The sequence below is a fragment of the Nerophis ophidion genome, linkage group LG25 (assembly GCF_033978795.1).
Source record: "Nerophis ophidion isolate RoL-2023_Sa linkage group LG25, RoL_Noph_v1.0, whole genome shotgun sequence".
Classification (NCBI taxonomy): Eukaryota; Metazoa; Chordata; class Actinopteri; order Syngnathiformes; family Syngnathidae; genus Nerophis; species Nerophis ophidion.
Genome location: NC_084635.1, coordinates 18,661,317 through 18,679,855, shown reverse-complemented (window position 1 = coordinate 18,679,855; position 18,539 = coordinate 18,661,317). Strand labels below are relative to the sequence as shown.

General features: G+C 41.4%; 1 protein-coding gene across 3 annotated transcripts in view; it reads right to left on the bottom strand.

Moving 5' to 3' along the window:
* The window catches only part of apba2b (amyloid beta (A4) precursor protein-binding, family A, member 2b), a 188,378-nt gene that overhangs the window by 25,013 nt on the left and 144,826 nt on the right, over positions 1-18,539 (bottom strand). For 2 of the 3 annotated variants that reach the window (XM_061887063.1, XM_061887064.1), the window contains one exon: positions 2,774-2,809. The exons of the other annotated variant lie outside the window; for it this stretch is intronic. In XM_061887063.1, the coding sequence (XP_061743047.1) occupies positions 2,774-2,809 (36 nt within the window). The remainder of the gene's footprint in view (positions 1-2,773; positions 2,810-18,539) is intronic. 3 annotated transcript variants of the gene reach the window in all.

The window sequence follows — 18,539 nt, the reverse complement described above, 5'->3', positions numbered from 1 at the left end:
TGGTTTTGGAATTGGATTGCATTGTTATGATATTGCTGTGTATTGTTTTGTTGGATTGATTACATCTTTTTTTTTTTTTAAATCGATTTTTTAAAAATGAGAATCTATTCTGAATCGCACTACGTGAGAATCGTGATTCAAATTCGAAACAATTTTTTCCTGCACCCCTAGTAAATATGAATGAAAAGAGCCAAAATAAGGCATGGTCTCCATCACCTCATTATTTGTTAATTTGGTGCATCGAGCCAAAAATGCTGAAATCGAAACACTCTAAAGTTTTTTTGTATTCCTCCTCAAAAGACACACACTCAGCCACCTGCAACGAGTGTATGAAGATGATATTGTGCAAGTAATGTTGTGTAAGTAACTGCATTTTACTAGCGTCGCCTAAATTGTGTATCTTAATAAATTTCAACTCCAATTGTACTGTATAAATTTACTGTGAAATATATATTTTAGCACATTCTGTGTTCTTCTAGGCACCAGCGCCCCCCGCGACCCCAAAGGGAATAAGCGGTAGAAATATGGATGGATGGACTTGTGTTGTGCATTGCTGCTGGCGTTTCCTGTAATAATTATGACCGTTGGTTTTCGTACTGGTATTTAAGACACAATTATGATTTTCACGATTGAAGTATTTCAATAATTCTTTTGCATGTTTTACAAACTCCCAAAACAAAAAATAGGTATTGTTTTGGCACAAGATGTGTATGTTTTCCTTCTCTTAAGTACCAGTTCGGGCACCTTTTAATCATCGCTACCATTTCAAAACTAATGATTTCAGATAATATCCAAGCGATACGTAACCTTACAGAAATAACAAAGAGCTTAAGACATAAACACTCATCGTTTGGTTAAAAAAAACAACACTTTGAGCTGTGAAAACTACATACTACTGCGATATGTTTTAAAGTCTGCAGAAGGTTCTAGGTCAGGGCTGTCAAACGTACGGCCCATGAACAGGTTTAATCCGGCCCACAAGATCAGTTTGCAACATGTAAAAATGAGCCGCATTTTTTTGATGAAAAAAAATTATTTTCCAAATGTGTCTACTGGATGTCGCAACACCAATTCTGACAGGCAAGCAAATAGTTCATACTGTCACACATGACAACGTTTAAAAATGACGTGTCAGCTGACTTTAAGTGCCCTCTGGATTGGGTGCCGCTACTCTAATCAGCACAGGTGCAAGCAATCTGCTGCTTCCGTTGTGGCTGGCAGCAGATGGTGACACACCTTCTTTTATTGTAAAATATCCACTCAATGGAAGAGTGGATTAAATAAAATAACAGTAAAATGCAAAGACTTAAGTCAACTTGAACATCATCTCTGTAGTTTGTAATCACCAAAATGATTACCGGGCCCGGCCACCGCTGCTTTTCACTGCTCCCCTCACCTCCCAGGGGGTGATCAAGGGTGATAGGTCAAATGCAATAATTTTGCCACACCTGGTGTGTTTGTGACAATCATTTAAAGGCCTACTGAAACCCATTACTACCCACCACGCAGTCTGATAGTTTATATATATAAATTATGAAATATTAACATTGCAACACATGTCGATACGGCCTTTTTAGGTTACTAAATTGCAATTTTAAATTTCCCGGGAGTTTCTTGTTGAAAATGTCGCGAAATGATGACAGCCGTTGGGGCCGGGCTGAATTTTTTCCTCCCCCTTCCTCCACGGTGGAAGCATCCCACGTTTGGGGGCGGCCGGTCGGAGGAGGCAAGAGAGTCTGCAGCTGCCTCTTTGAGAGGTGTACGAGGAACGACGCAAGCTCTCCGCTCATGTCTACGGTAAGAGCCGACTTATTACCACAATTTTCTCACCGAAACCTGCCGGTTGACATGTGGTAGGGAACCATGTTCGCTTGACGGCTCTGTTCCATAGTAAAGCTTCACCCTCATCTTTTGGGAATGTAAACAAGGAAACACCGGCACTGTTTGTGTTGCTAAAGGCAGCCGCAATACACCGCTTCCCACCTACATCTTTCTTCTTTGACGTCTCCATTATTAATTGAAAACATTGCAAAAGATTTAGCAACACAGATGTCCAGAATACTGTGTAATTATGTGATTAAAGCAGACAATTTATAGCTGGGATCGAGGCTGGAACAAAATGTCCGCTACAATCCATGACGTCACGCGTCATCATACGGCGACGTTTTCAACAGGATACTTGCTGCGAAATTCAAAATTGCAATTTAGTTAACTGAAAAGGGCGTATTGGCATGTGTTGCAATGTTAATATTTCATCATTGATATATAAACTATCAGACTGCGTGGTCGGTAGTCGTGGGTTTCAGTAGGCCTTTAAATGCAACATATTTTAGGTCTTATACTACCACAAAATCTATCATTAATTATACCATTAATTATTCACCATTCAAGCCTGTTACTGTTGTTGACACAAGTGTCTTTTTTTACAGGGCTTTACTCACCTACCCTAACCACTTTGAAATATTAATGTGTCTAAATGTTCATAATTTCTTCTGACAATAAAGACATTTGAATGTATTTGCTAGTTCAATGTAGAAATACAACCACAAAATTGTAGTTTTTGTTTTTAAATACATTGAGTGAATATTATTTGTTTCTAATGCATGCATTCTGTGTTGGACTTGTAGAAATGATGGTACAACCAAAAAAGAGGACATAAAACATGCACGGAACTTGATGGAAGGAAGCATCGGACCCAAGATAAAAGGAAAGGTGAGAAGGATGGAAGTAGCCAAGGGTTGTTTTTTTTGTTGTTGCTGTGTTTATTACACACCGCCTTTTTCTTGATTTTGGCAGCCTTCTGCACCCTCTGGCAGGCGGGCGGCCAGGCGATGTTTGGACGAGACAAGGTCAGCAGATATGGGGGACCAAAAACAGGAGGAAGAGGAAAAGGAAATAACGGAGGTAAATAAAGAGTAAGACAACAAAGCCCCGCAACCAAACACAGCTGTGTTATTAGAATTCTTTGTAAAAGTGTGTGTGTATGTGTGTGTTTGTGTGTCGTGTGAGCACAGCCATGTTGGTTATGGGATATAAATTAAAAGAGCGATTCTTGGGCATTTCGACACAGAATTTCCTAAAATATGCAAACACTAATTAAGTCCACGTCGACATTCAGTACGTACGCTTTTGTCATTACACAATTTGAGACCTAAAAGGCTCATTGCTAAAAATAGATCCCTTCACGTCAACATTCATCATTATGACTGAAACAACAGCAACATAATTACTGTCTAAAAGCATTCAAACGCAAAGCTTCAAAATAAAAGCATGGCAATATTAACAAGGTTTCTATGACAACAGTTAATAAAATGTTCCCATTTTTTATTTAGATTGTTAGCCAAAGAAATAAATGTTATTGTAATTGTAGTCGAGACATAAAGTCGTGGTCAAACGTTTACATACACTTGTAAAGAACATAATGTCATGGCTGTCTTGAGTTTCCAATATTTTCTACAACTCTTATTTTTCTGTGATAGAGTGATTGGTGCACATACTTGTTGGTCACAAAAAAACATTCATGAAGTTTGGTTCTTTTATGAATTTCATAATGGGTCTACTGAAAATGTGACCAAATCTGCTGGGTCAAAAGTATACATACAGCAATGTTAATATTTGCTGTCCCTTGGCAAGTTTTACTGCAATAAGGTGCTTTTGGTAGCCATCCACAAGCTTCTGGCAAGCTTCTGGTTGGATTGTTGACCACTCCTCTTGACAAAATTTGGTGTACTTCAGCTGAATTTGTGGGTTTTCTGACATGGACTTGTTTCTTGAGCATTGTCCACACATTTAAGTCAGGACTTTGGTAAGGTCATTTTAAAACCTTTATCCTGGCCTGATTGAGCCATTCCTTTACCACTTTTGACATGTGTTTGTGGTCATTGTCCTGTTGGAACACCCAACTGCGTCCTAGACCCAACCTCCAGGCTGATGATTGTAGGTTCCATTAGCAGCAAAACAGGCCAAGAGCATAATACTACTTCCACCATGCTTGACGGTAGGAATGGTGTTCTTGGGAATAAAGGCCTGAAAGTTTCGCCTCCAAACATATTGCTGGGTATTGTGGCCAAACAGCTCAATTTTTGTTTCCTCTAACCACAGAACTTTCCTCCAGAAGGTCTTATCTTTGTCCATGTGATGTTTACATATACCAGAGTGTATGTGATGACACATATAAACAAATCAAAACAACACATGATTAAACTATACACAAATAAAGGAAAATTTGTCAACAAACTCCCTTCATTATCGTCTGCTCTCGAATATATCTGGCGATATGCAAACGTTCATATTGATGTATGCCAGCCCGTCCGAGGGGCGTCAACAGTCATGTGTTCTACTGTATGAATCAAGGATTTGATTCAGTTGCAATAACCACAGCAGGCTCTTAATGCATTTTGGCCGCTAGTTTCACTTCCCATGTCAACACACTAACTATCCACAACACGACAAAGAAAAATCAACCACACTCGCAGAGAGACAAGGATCACATAATGCCTGAAACAAGGCCAACTGCATGTGAAGTAACAATAATATATATATATATATATATATATATATATATATATACACACACACACATACTGTACAGGCCAAACGTTTGGACAAACCTCATTCAATGCGTTTTCTTTATTTTTATGACTGTTTTCATTGTAGATTGTCACTGAAGGCATCACAACTATGACTGAACACGTGGAGTTATGGTCTTAACAAAAAAAAGGTGAAATAACTGAAAACATGTTTTATATTCTAGTTTCTTCAAAATAGCCACTCTTTGCTCTGATTACTGATTTGCACACTTGGCATTCTCTCGATGAGCTTCAAGCACACCTGCGAAGTGTAAACCATTTCAGTTGACTACCTTTTGAAGCCCAATTTGAGAATGCCAATAGTGTGCAAAAAAGTAATTGGAGCAAAGGGTGGTTATTTTGAAGAACAAATGTTCAGTTATTTCACCTTTTTTTGTTAAGTACATAAGTCTACGTGTGCTCAAACTTCATTCATAGTTTTGATGCCTTCAGTGACAATCTACAATGTAAATAGTCATGAAAAAAAATATATCATTTTTTTTTATATATACATTTATACATCCTTTTTGGGGTTAAGATTACAGTACAAAGAACCCTTAGCACGCATCATTTGTCACTGGTCAAACGGAAAGGATGCAAACAGCAAAAACTCAAACTATTCTCCCCTCAGTCAGGAGACTATGGTCCATCCAGACCCACACCTCCCGCCACCTGAACAGTTTTTCCCCTCGACCATCAGACACATGAACAAGAACAGAATCTGATCGCTCACTTACAGCTCATCTTATTACCTATTCTGTCTTATATGTCTTCTATGTTGTACGATTGCACCAAGAAAAATTCCTAGTTTGTGAACCCGTTCTCAAACAATGGCAATAAAAACTATTCTGATTCTGATTCTGATTGCTACCACCGAACTTGAGTAGTCTTGAAACTTTCCAAACACGCATCAGGATAACAACATCATGAAAGATTGATGACACCTCTAACTTGAACTCAGTCTGGCGTGAGGTATGGATCCCTAGGAAAAAAAACGATTTATACGTGCCACCAAAGCTAACCAGCGTCAATCACTAGTTTAAAACGATTGCCTAGCTTTAAAGGCCTACTGAAATCCACTATTACCGACCACGCAGTCTGATAGTTTATATATCAATGATGAAGTATTAACATTGAAACACATGCCAATACGGCCTTTTTAGTTTACTATATAAGTAAACTATATAAGTAAACATTGAATTACAATTTTAAATTTCCCGGGAGTTTCGTCTTGAAAACGTCGTATAATGATGACGTGTACGCAAGACGTCACAGGTTTTAAGGAAATATGAGCGCTGCACGCACACATAGCTAAAATTCGTCTGCTTTAACGGCATAATTACACAGTATTTTGGACATCTGTGTTGCTGAATCTTTTGCAATTTGTTCAATTAATATTGGAGAAGTCACAGTAGAAAGATGGAGTTGGAAAGCTTTAGCCTTTAGCCACACAAACACACGGTGATTCCTTGTTTAAAATTCCTGGAGGTGAAACTTTACTATGAATCAGAGCGCGGTCAAGCAAACATGAATCACGACGGAATGTCAACCAGCAGTTTTCGGTGAGAAAATTGTGGTAAAAAGTCGCTTCTTACCAGAGAAAAGCTGAGCTTGTACCTCACATTCACACACTAGGGCCAATTTAGTGTTGCCAATCAACCTATCCCCAGGTGCATGTCTTTGGAAGTGGGAGGAAGCCGGAGTACCCGGAGGGAACCCACGCATTCACGGGGAGGACATGCAAACTCCACACAGAAAGATCCCGAGCCTAGATTTGAACCCAGGACTGCAGGACCTTCGTATTGTGAGGCAGACGCACTAACCCCTCTGCCACTGTGAAGCCCTACAGCCGGTTTAGTTTACTAAATTGCAATTTCAATTCCCACCTCCGGAAGAACTTTGAACATGTCACGAGGGAGGTGCAGGACATTGAGTCCGAGTGGACCATGTTCCGCACCTCTATTGTCGAGGCGGCAGATCGGAGCTGTGGCCGCAAGGTAGTTGGTGCCTGTCGGGACGGCAATCCTAAAACCCCTTGGTGGACACCAGCGGTGAGGGATGCCGTCAAGCTGAAGAAGGAGTCCTATCGGGTCCTTTTGGCTCATAGGACTCCGGAGGCAGTGGACAGGTACCGACAGGCCAAGCGGTGTGTAGCTTCAGCGGTCGCGGAGGCAAAAACTCGGACATGGGAAGAGTTCGGGGAAGCCATGGAAAACGACTTCCGGACGGCTTCGAAGCGATTCTGGACCACCGTCCGCCGCCTCAGGAAAGGGAAGCAATGCACTATCAACACCGTGTATGGTGCGGATGGTGTTCTGCTGACCTCGACTGCGGATGTTGTGGATAGGTGGAAGGAATACTTCGAAGACCTCCTCAATCCCACCAACACGTCTTCCTATGAGGAAGCAGTGCCTGGGGAATCTGTGGTGGACTCTCCTATTTCTGGGGCTGAGGTCACTGAGGTAGTTAAACAGCTCCTCGGTGGCAAGGCCCCAGGGGTGGACGAGATCCGCCCGGAGTTCCTTAAGGCTGTGGATGCTGTGGGGCTGTCTTGGTTGACAAGACTTTGCAGCATCGCGTGGACATCGGGGGCGGTACCTCTGGATTGGCAGACCGGGGTGGTGGTTCCTCTCTTTAAGAAGGGGGACCGGAGGGTGTGTTCCAACTATCGTGGGATCACACTCCTCAGCCTTCCCGGTAAGGTTTATTCAGGTGTACTGGAGAGGAGGCTACGTCGGATAGTCGAACCTCGGATTCAGGAGGAACAGTGTGGTTTTCGTCCTGGTCGTGGAACTGTGGACCAGCTCTATACTCTCGGCAGGGTCCTTGAGGGTGCATGGGAGTTTGCCCAACCAGTCTACATGTGCTTTGTGGACTTGGAGAAGGCATTCGACCGTGTTCCTCGGGAAGTCCTGTGGGGAGTGCTCAGAGAGTATGGGGTATCGGACTGTCTTATTGTGGCGGTCCGTTCCCTGTACGATCAGTGCCAGAGCTTGGTCCGCATTGCTGGCAGTAAGTTGAACACATTTCCAGTGAGGGTTGGACTCCGCCAAGGCTGTCCTTTGTCACCGATTCTGTTCATAACTTTTATGGACAGAATTTCTAGGCGCAGTCAAGGCGTTGAGGGGTTCCGGTTTGGTAACCGCAGGATTAGGTCTCTGCTTTTTGCAGATGATGTGGTCCTGATGGTTTCATCTGACCGGGATCTTCAGCTCTCGCTGGACCGGTTCGCAGCCGAGTGTGAAGCGACCGGAATGAGAATCAGCACCTCCAAGTCCGAGTCCATGGTTCTCGCCCGGAAAAGGGTGGAGTGCCATCTCCGGGTTGGGGAGGAGACCCTGCCCCAAGTGGAGGAGTTCAAGTACCTAGGAGTCTTGTTCACGAGTGAGGGAAGAGTGGATCGTGAGATCGACAGGCGGATCGGTGCGGCGTCTTCAGTAATGCGGACACCTAGGGAGGTGTTTAGGGCACGTCCAACCGGTAGGAGGCCACGGGGAAGACCTAGGACACGTTGGGAAGACTATGTCTCCCGGCTGGCCTGGGAACGCCTCGGGATCCCCCGGGAAGAGCTAGACGAAGTGGCTGGGGAGAGGGAAGTCTGGGTTTCCCTGCTTAGGCTGTTGCCCCTGCGACCCGTTGTGGTGAAGAAGGAGCTGAGCCGGAAGGCAAAGCTCTCAATTTACCGGTCGATCTACGTTCCCATCCTCACCTATGGTCATGAGCTTTGGGTCATGACCGAAAGGATAAGATCACGGGTACAAGCGGCAGAAATGAGTTTCCTCCACCGTGTGGCGGGGCTCTCCCTTAGAGATAGGGTGAGAAGCTCTGCCATCCGGGAGGAACTCAAAGTAAAGCCGCTGCTCCTTCACATCGAGAGGAGCCAGATGAGGTGGTTCGAGCATCTGGTCAGGATGCCACCCGAACGCCTCCCTAGGGAGGTGTTTAGGGCACGTCCAACCGGTAGGAGGCCACGGGGAAGACCTAGGACACGTTGGGAAGACTATGTCTCCCGGCTGGCCTGGGAACGCCTCGGGATCCCCCGGGAAGAGCTAGACGAAGTGGCTGGGGAGAGGGAAGTCTGGGTTTCCCTGCTTAGGCTGTTGCCCCCGCGACCCGACCTCGGATAAGCGGAAGATGATGGATGGAATTTCCCTGGCGTTTTTTCTTGAAAATGTTGCGTAATGATGACGTGTACGCTTGACGTCACGGGCTGTTAGGAAATATGAGCGCTGCGCACACACACAGCTAAAAGCCGTCTGCTTTAACGGAATAATTACACAGTATTTTGGAGATCTGTGTTGCTGAATCTTTTGCAATTTGTTCAATTAATATTGGAGAAGTCAAAGTAGAAAGATGGAGTTGGGAAGCTTTATCCTTTAGCCACACAAACACACGGTGATTCCTTGTTTAAAATTCATGGAGGTGAAACTTTACTATGATCACAGCGAACAAACAGCTGTTTTTGGTGAGAAAATTGTGGTAAAAAGTCGCTTCTTACCAGAGAAAAGCTGAGCTTGTACCGTCCATAAGGCTGCCGTTGACTCCCCTGAGACATTGGCGTCAACACACCCGTGGACGTACACCTCCGACTATCAGGTACTACTAAACTCACTGAAACACTAGCAACACAATAGAAAGATAAGGGATTTCCCAGAATTATCCCAGTAAATGTCTCTAAAAACATCGGAATCCGTCCCAATGCAATCGCGTTTTTTTTTAACTTAATTTTTGAATCTTTTTTTTTTTCTAGTCCGTAGCTATCAATATCCTCAAACACAAATCTTTCATCCTCGCACAAATTAATGGGGAAATTGTCGTTTTCTCGGTCCGAATAGCTCTTGCTGCTGGAGGCTCCCATTATAAACAATGTGAGGACGTGAGGAGCCCTCACACGTGTGACGTCATCGTCTGCGACTTCCGGTAGAGGCAGGGCTTTTCTCTTAACACCGAAAGTTGCGAACTTTATCGTGGATGTTCTCTACTAAATCCTTTCAGCAAAAGTATGGCAATATCGTGAAATGATCAAGTATGACACATAGAATGGACCTGCTATCGCCGTTTAAATAAGAAAATCTCTTTTCAGTAGGCCGTTAATGACACGTCTAGCAAAAAAACAAACTTCTAGCCAGAAAATCCAGACACTGAATAAGCCTCTGGAGACACAGGAGGTAGGGAGAGACTGATTCCGGAAGCATTGCATTTAAGTGGCCTCCTGAGGAAGATAGTGCTGGAAAATAAGGCATGATATTGGAAGCCTACAAACACAAAGGTTGAAAGTTTATAGTAACAGAATTCCAACATGAAAAATGAGATTTGTGATGATCAAGACTCTGAGGGAAGAAAACACAGCACTGCACCAAGATATTAAAGCCCTGCAAGAAGATAACACCGCTCTGCTTACAGCATTTATAGAAGATAATGATGCAAAGGAAATAAAAAACCTTGAAGAAATGAAAAATACCATGGATGAGATGAATCAGAACACATAAATTAAGAATTTTATTGTGACAGAGTTCCAAATGACATCTACAGAGGGGAATTCATCAATGGAGCATCAGGCTGCCATCTCTCTGCAAATAAAGGAAGTCGATGTCGATATTAACATCATCGACATATGCCTTCCACTCAATGGCAGAAACAACAATACCACACCAGCCGTCATCGTTGAGTTCACCAACAAGAAATTGGTAGGAAATGAGCTAAAAGGTACACGTGAACATGAACGAACATCTTACAAAACACAATGTTGTCGTCGCCAAAAGAAGCACCTGACTACAGGAAAAAGATGACCATCCAATGCACTTGGAGGGCCAAATTTAAAAAAAAAAACTACATTAAGCTGAATGGAGGACCACATCAGGGATCTGCATTAATATTACAGACCCTGTCTTGACAACAAGGATAATGAAGGACACAAGTAGCAAACTAAATGTGATTCAACATCATCTCAACTACAAATTGGTGAAAAACATGTCCTTTGCTATCGATAAAATGTAACAAGTAGTCGAGCCTTCCTTAATGGATGCCTCAGAAAACTGTCGAATCTTCAGGCCCGAGAAAATATCCAATGCACATGTCACATCCTGCCTTGGGTGAAGTTAATGTAACCTTTGCAAAGCAGACTTTCAAACCAAGGATGGCAAGGCACGCAGTTGGTAACAGTTAACAAACATTTATTGAAATCCCAAAAGTCTCAAGAGGTTAACAACAGGAAGACATCAAGCACCCACAATCTGCAACAGTCATAAATAAAGGCAATATTAGTATCGTATATTATATATAGTTCATTTATATTCTAAATATATTTCAAAGTCACATGCGTTAAATGGGCCTATACATAATTAATCAAAATAAGCATATTAAAAATAAGCAAAATGTAAATGATCCATCCATCCATTTTCTACCGCTTATTCCCTTTTAGGGTTAGGGGCGGCGCTGGCGCCTATCCCAGCTACAATCGGGCGGAAGGCGGGGTACACCCTGGACAAGTCGCCACCTCATCGCAGGGCCAACACAAGATAGACAGACAACATTCACACACTAGGGCCAATTTTAGAGTTGCCAATCAATCTATCCCCAGGTGCATGTCTTTGGAAGTGGGAGGAAGCCGGAGTACTCAGAGGGAACCCACGCAGTCACGGGGAGGACATGCAAACTCCACACAGAAAGATCCCAAGCCTGGGATTGAACCCAGGACTGCAGGACCTTCGTATTGTGAGACAGACGCACTAACCCCTCTTCCACCGTCATCCATTGTATCAAAATACATGTATTCACAATCAAAGCTCAAAATTCAAATATGTCAAAGTATAGAATTAAATAATCAACACGGATTTAGCAAAATTATTTACCAATCAACAACTTATTTAACCTGTTACAACACAACATAATCTCATCATCAAAATAATCACCTCAGTAGATGTTTGATATATGGAGACTAGTGATGGATCCGGCAACACCGATGCATCATAGAGCGAAACCCTGTGTCTGTCCGCTTTTAGAAAGTCACGTGACCGATAATGAGCTGTTTTGGTCACGTGACCGATACGCGAACTACTGGCACCTGCGCGCCAAACTGTGTTTATAAAAAAGTGCATTTGTCAACGAGATGCTGCTGCCTACAGAATCCCCGCACTTCTGTCGTTGTTTATTTGTCATTTATCGTCGTCGAAGATCATGGAGCACCCTCAGGTAAAAAAAAAAAGATTTAGGTATTAGTGTTCATTTCCTTGTCGTTTCATCCTGTTCTCTCAAAGTTTCTACTCGATCTGCTGGTAGGGCTGTAACGGTACGTGTATTTGTATTGAACCGTTTCGGTACGGGGATTTTTCTAAGCTAAAGTCTTTACAAGCTGCTTTGCTTATTCTGCCTCATCACCCAGCATTGTCCCACCCACACGACCATCTGGTTATATTAAAAAGCAGTCACAGTTAATCTCTTCGGTAGCTCAGTTGGTATAGTGGAGGGCTGTAGTTGCTTATGCTGAGTTCCTGAGGGCACTGGTTCAAATCCAGCTTGATGGATCACTCATTGCGTTTTTACCATGAATTGATTAACGTGGACCCCGACTTAAACAGGTTGAAAAACTTATGCGGGTGTTACCATTTAGTGGTCAATTTTACGGAATATGTACTGAACTGTGCAATCTACTAATAAAAATTTAAATCAATCAATCAATCAAAAAAAAAAATAAAAAAAATCCCAGTCCACAAGTATCCTCATTCATAACACGATCTCTTATATTTCCATGTTATGATACATGTTCACATTATTTATTGACAGTGTCTAAAAAAGATTAAAAAAAATTTTTATTTAAATGAAAATATGAAATAGTCCTAAATGAAATACAATGACTTGGTTTATATTATTGTATATACTAGGTCAGAGGTAGGGAACCTATGGCTCTAGAGCCAGATGTGGCTCTTTTGATGACTGCATCTGGCTCTCAGATTAATCTTAGATGACATTGCTTAACACAATAAATAATGAATAATTCCCCTGGTAATCAGTGTTAAAAATAACGTTCAAAATATAAAAAATTCTAATGCATTTTTATCCATCCATCCGTTTTTCTACCGCACCTGTTCAAGAAGTCAAGAATGGTAAGAAGTATTTTATTCATTATTAGTTAGCTTCAGAATAAAAATGTTATTAAAAAGAATAACAGACGTGTTCTACCCCAATGTTGGTTTTACATAAAAATGCACACATTTAGTTGTATTCAGTGTTAAAAAAAATATTATATGGCTCTCACAGAAATACTTTTTAAAATATTTGGCTTCCATGGCTCTCTCAGCCAAAAAGGTTCCCGACCCCTGTAGTAGGTCATAAAATCAGTGTCAGTTGAGTCGGTCCATAGGTTGCCTGTAGGGATTTTTAATGTCCGGCAGATGTCAGTATTTAGTGACACTATTGACAGTATCAATACAGTTTTGCAATGTGTCGAAACGCTACATGACGCCTCAGCAACCCATCATTAATGGAGACCAAAACTCTTGCGCAGGGCAGAGAACCTCCTCTGGCAGTGACAGACATCAGACAGGCAGAAAAATGGCATTTTCCCACTTAAATAGTCCATAGGCCCGCCTACTAGCGGGGACCAGTTTGACAGGGGGAATTAAAGGCCTACTGAAATGAGATGTTCTTATTTAAACGGGGATAGCAGGTCCATTCTATGTGTCATACTTGATCATTTCGCGATATTGCCATCTTATTGCTGAAAGGATTTAGTAGAGAACATCCACCATAAAGTTCGCAACTTTTGCTTGCTAAAGAAAAACCCTGCCTTAACCGGAAGTCGCAGATGATGACGTCACATGTTGATGGCTCCTCACATAGTCACATTGTTTTTAATGGGAGCCTCCAACAAAAACAGCTATTCGGACCGAGAAAAAGACAATTTCCCCATTAATTTGAGCGAGGATGAAAGATTCGTGTTAGAGGATATTGATAGCGACGGACTAGAAAAACAAAAAAACAAAGTTAAAAAAAAAAAAAAAAACGATTGCATTGGGACGGATTCATATGTTTTTAGGCACATTTACTAAGATAATTCTGGGAAATCCCTTATCTTTCTATTGTGTTGCTAGTGTTTTAGTGAGTTTAGCAGTACCTGATAGTCAGAGGTGTGTGTCCACGGGTGTGTTTACACGCAGTGTCTCAGGGAAGTCAACGGCAGCTTTATGGGCGGCACAAGCTCAGCTGATCTCCGGTAAGAAGCGACTTTTTACCACAATTTTCTCAGCGAAAACTGCTGTTTGTTCGCTGTGATCATAGTAAAGTTTCACCTCCATGAATTTTAAACAAGGAATCACCGTGTGTTTGTGTGGCTAAAGGATAAAGCTTCCCGACTCCATCTTTCTACTTTGATTTCTCCAATATTAATTTAACAAATTGCAAAAGATTCAGCAACACAGATCTCCAAAATACTGTGTAATTATTACGATAAAGCAGACGTTTTTTAGCTGTGTGTGAGCGCAGCGCTCATATTTCCTAACAGCCCGTGACGTCAAGCGTACACGTCATCATTACGCGACGTTTTCAAGAAAAAACTCCAGGGAAATTTAAAATTGCAATTTAGTAAACTAAACCGGCTGTATTGGCATGTGTTGCAATGTTAATATTTCATCATTGATATATAAACTATCAGACTGCGTGGTGGGTAGTAGTGGGTTTCAGTAGGCCTTTAATAAAACTGTTCTTTTGTAAATTACACCATAAATAACCATCACATGTCTAAAAAGTGGGCTTCACGGTGGAAGAGGGGTTAGTGCGTCTGCCTCACAATACGAAGGTCCTGCAGTCCTGGGTTCAATTCCAGGCTGAGGATCTTTCTGTGTGGAGTTTGCATGTTCTCCCCGTGAATGCGTGGGTTCCCTCCGGGTACTCCGGCTTCCTCCCACCTCCAAAGACATGCACCTGGGGATAGGTTGATTGGCAACACTAAATTGGCCTTAGTGTGTGAATGTGAGTGTGAATGTTGTCTGTCTATCTGTGTTGGCCCTGTGATGAGGTGGCGACTTGTCCAGGGTGTACCCCGCCTTCCGCCCGATTGTAGCTGAGATAGGCGCCAGCGCCCCCCGCGACCCCGAAAGGGAATAAGCGGTAGAAAATGGATGGATGGATGGATGTCTAAAAAGTATTTACATATTTGTTTTGTATTTTTAAAACAGTCTTTTTTGTACACAGTGTATTCAGGCTTAGACAACACAAATTTCAAATGTCCAGTGTCCTTCTGCAACACCCAGCTCCTGACAATCATGGTTCGGCCCAAATTAGGCCTAATGAGTCAAGGCAGGTGTGCTCACCTACATGAAGCCCTAAGCCCCTCCCTGACTCTTTTAGCCACATATTCAGAGCCATGGTGAGTGAGAGGTTACAATTTGTTTGTTGAGCATGCTTTCCACTGACTAAAAACAGATGCGTTTCACTAACAAGATTGAATGTTTGTAGTTTGTCCATCTTGAGCTTCCTAACAAATGTGCATGTTTGAGAGGAAGCCAAAGGTCAAACAGTGACAGTGTGGGGTCAAACTGTCACAGCCCATCTATTGTATACAAGAAGACCAAGTGCAACAGTGTGGTGCCAGAGATCAAATGCTGCTGATTCCAATGGCTTGGGCATGTTTTCAGGATGGACCGAGACCACATCCCCAAGATCGCACTACGTTGGACTCCACCTGGGAAAAGGAAGCAAGGCCGGCCCAAGAACACGTGGCGGCGTACGGTGAGAGTTGAACTGTAGGAGATGAACCTAACCTGGGGCGAGATGGAGGTCCAGATGGAGGCAGATCGTCGAAGCCTTATGTCCCGTCAGGGACAAAGAGGATTAAGTAAGTAACGTTTGCAATGAAAAAATAAATCACTAAAAAAGTAACTTTCTTATGTGGGGACTTCAAAGTTGACCTTTTGAACCCTAACAAGCAAAATCCAATTGATGATTTGATAGATGTATTATAATGTATAGAATGAGTTCATGTTCTAAAATTACAAGACTGGTGTAACAGTTCAATTAATCAATCAATCAAAGTTTATATGATCTTAATCACAAGTGTTTCAGAGGGCTGCACAAGCCACGACATCCTTAGCTCAGATCCCACATCAGGGCAAGAAAAAACTCAACCCAATGGGATACAATAAGAAACAAGTTCTCTGTGCCACACCTGTCCCAATTATTTATACAAAGGTTCTGCCAATTACCAACATCAGTTATCATCTTCCATTTTTCACAGTTTATGACAAAAACTACAGAAAATATAACTCAGAGAGAAAAGTATTAATGTTTTTAAAAATGATCTGAGAGAACATTTGGACGAGGGGCCTGATTTACAAAGAACTAAAACCATGTGCTAAACAACGTGTACAATCTACATCAGGGGTCACCAACCTTGTTGAAACCAAAAGCTACTTCCTGGGTACTGATTAATGCGAAGGGTTACCAGTTTGATACACACTTAAATTGCCAGAAACAGCCAATTTGCTCAATTTACCTTTAATATATAAATCCATATGTATAAAAAATGGGTATTTCTGTCTGTCATTCCGTCTTACATTTTTTTTCCTTTTACGGAAGGTTTTTTTGTAGAGAATAAATGATGAAAAAACACTTAATTGAACGGTTTAAAAGAGGAGAAAACACGAAAAAAGAAATTTTGAAAAATAGTTTATCTTATATTTCGACTCTTTTAAAATTCAAAATTCAACCGAAAAAAATGAAGAAACTAGCTAATTCGAATCTTTTTGAAAAAATTAAAACAAGAATTTATGGAACAACATGCACCTAGGGATAGGTTGATTGGCAACACTAAATGGTCCCTCGTGTGTGAATGTGAGTGTGAAAGTTGTCTGTCTATGTTGGCCCTGTGATGAGGTGGCGACTTGTCCGGGGTGTACACCGCCTTCCGCCCGATTGTAGCTGAGATAGGCTCCAGCACCCCCCCGCGACCCCAAAGGGAACAAGCGGTAGAAAATGGATTGATGGATGGATGGATAATTAGTACTTTTTCCTGATTAAGATTAATTTTTGAATTTTGATGACATGTTTTAAATAGGTTAAAATCCAATCTGCACTTTGTTAGAATATATAACAAATTGGACCAAGCCATATTTCTCACAAAGACCAATCATTATTTCTTCTAGATTTTCCAGAACAAAAATTTTAAAAGAAATTCAAAAGACTTTGAAATATTTAAATTTGATTCTACAGATTTTCTAGATTTGCCAGAATAATTTTTTTGAATTTTAATCATAATAAGTTTGAAGAAATATTTCACAAATGTTCTTCGTTGAAAAAAAAGAAGCTAAAATGAAGAATTATATTAAAATTTATTTATTATTCTTTACAAAAAGAAAAAAAAGATACTTGAACATTGATTTAAATTGCCAGGAAAGAAGAGGAAGGAATTCAAAAGGTAAAAAGGAAAATGTGTTTGAAAATCCCAAAATCATTTTTAAGTTTGTATTTTTTCTCTAAAATTGTCTTTCTGAAAGCAAAGTAAAAAAATAAATGAATTTATTTAAAGTGAAGACCAAGTCTTTGAAATATTTTCTTGGATTTTCAAATTCTGATTTTTGTCTCTTTTAGAATTAAAAATGTTGAGCAAAGCGAGACCAGCTTGCTAGTAAATAAATAAAATTTAAAAAATAGAGGTAGCTCACTGGTAAGTGCTGCTATTTGAGCTATTTTTAGAACAGGCCAGCGGGCGACTCATCTGGTCCTTACGGGCGCGTTGGTGACCCCTGATCTATAAAATAGCATGTACTAATAGTGTGCGTTATGGGTGAAATTTACGTGTGCAATGGAAAAAAGGTGCTGACCGCCCTATTTAAATAAGGATTTTTCGTGTACGATACGGGGCATCACCATGGAGGCACCGTCAATGATGTTATCATGCTCGTTTTGCTATGTTTGAAAACATGCACGAGACACTCATCTTTTAATGGGCATTTTAGAAGCTGTCCTGCAGAGCACTTATGTTGACACTATTTTTTTTTTCCCCACCAAAGATGTCCTTATTGGAGGGAGGCTTCACTTTTACACAAAACATGCATACTTAAAAAGTTGTTTTAATGTAAAAATATTTTATTTATCTATATTCTTTGTGAATAAAACAAATGTCATTGGAATTATAATAAATGACACCTAAATGCATTAATTTAATTTAATTAAGTCGATAAATCTGGCAGCTATAAAATTATACAATGATGTTGCTGAATAGAAGATATGTCTAATATTTGTTTATGTTTTGACAGCTCTAAATGTCGACACACACGTAAGACGGAGAATTCTCGTCTGCCTATCGTCTGTCTGATCGTGTGTGAAACTGTCAGTTTTTTTGGGCGGTATAGCTCGGTTGGTAGAGCGGCCGTGCCAGCAACTTGAGGGTGGCAGGTTCGATCCCCGCTTCCGCCATCCTATCCCCTGCCGTTGTGTCCTTGGGCAAGACACTTTACCCACCTGCTCCCAGATACACCCACACTGGTTTAAATGTAAAAAAATTATATATTGGGTTTCACTATGTAAAGCGCTTTGAGTCACTAGAGAAAAAGCGCTATATAAATCTAATCCACTCCACTTCCCAGTCTGCACTTCTGAAGTGTGCTAAATAAAACGTTTAATAATGCTCGCAAAACGGTGATGAGTGTTGATAGAGCACATTGCACGTGCTGTATAATCCTAATTGCATTTTCTGCTCCGTGTATTGTGGGTGTGCTGATCAGCATATACTCTATTTTGCATATCAATAAAGACAGGGGACGCAAAATGGATTGCACAAACTCAGTAGATCGGTTTTGCGTGTGCTATCAGGTTTGCACATGTTTTAGCACACGCAAACCTTTAGTATATCAGGCCCTTAGTGTAGACCAGGGGTGTCAAACTCAAATACAGATTGGGCCAAAATTTAAAACGTAACAAAGCCACGGGCTGAAGTTGAACAAATGAACCTTCTAATAGGGACCCAAACAAGTTTTG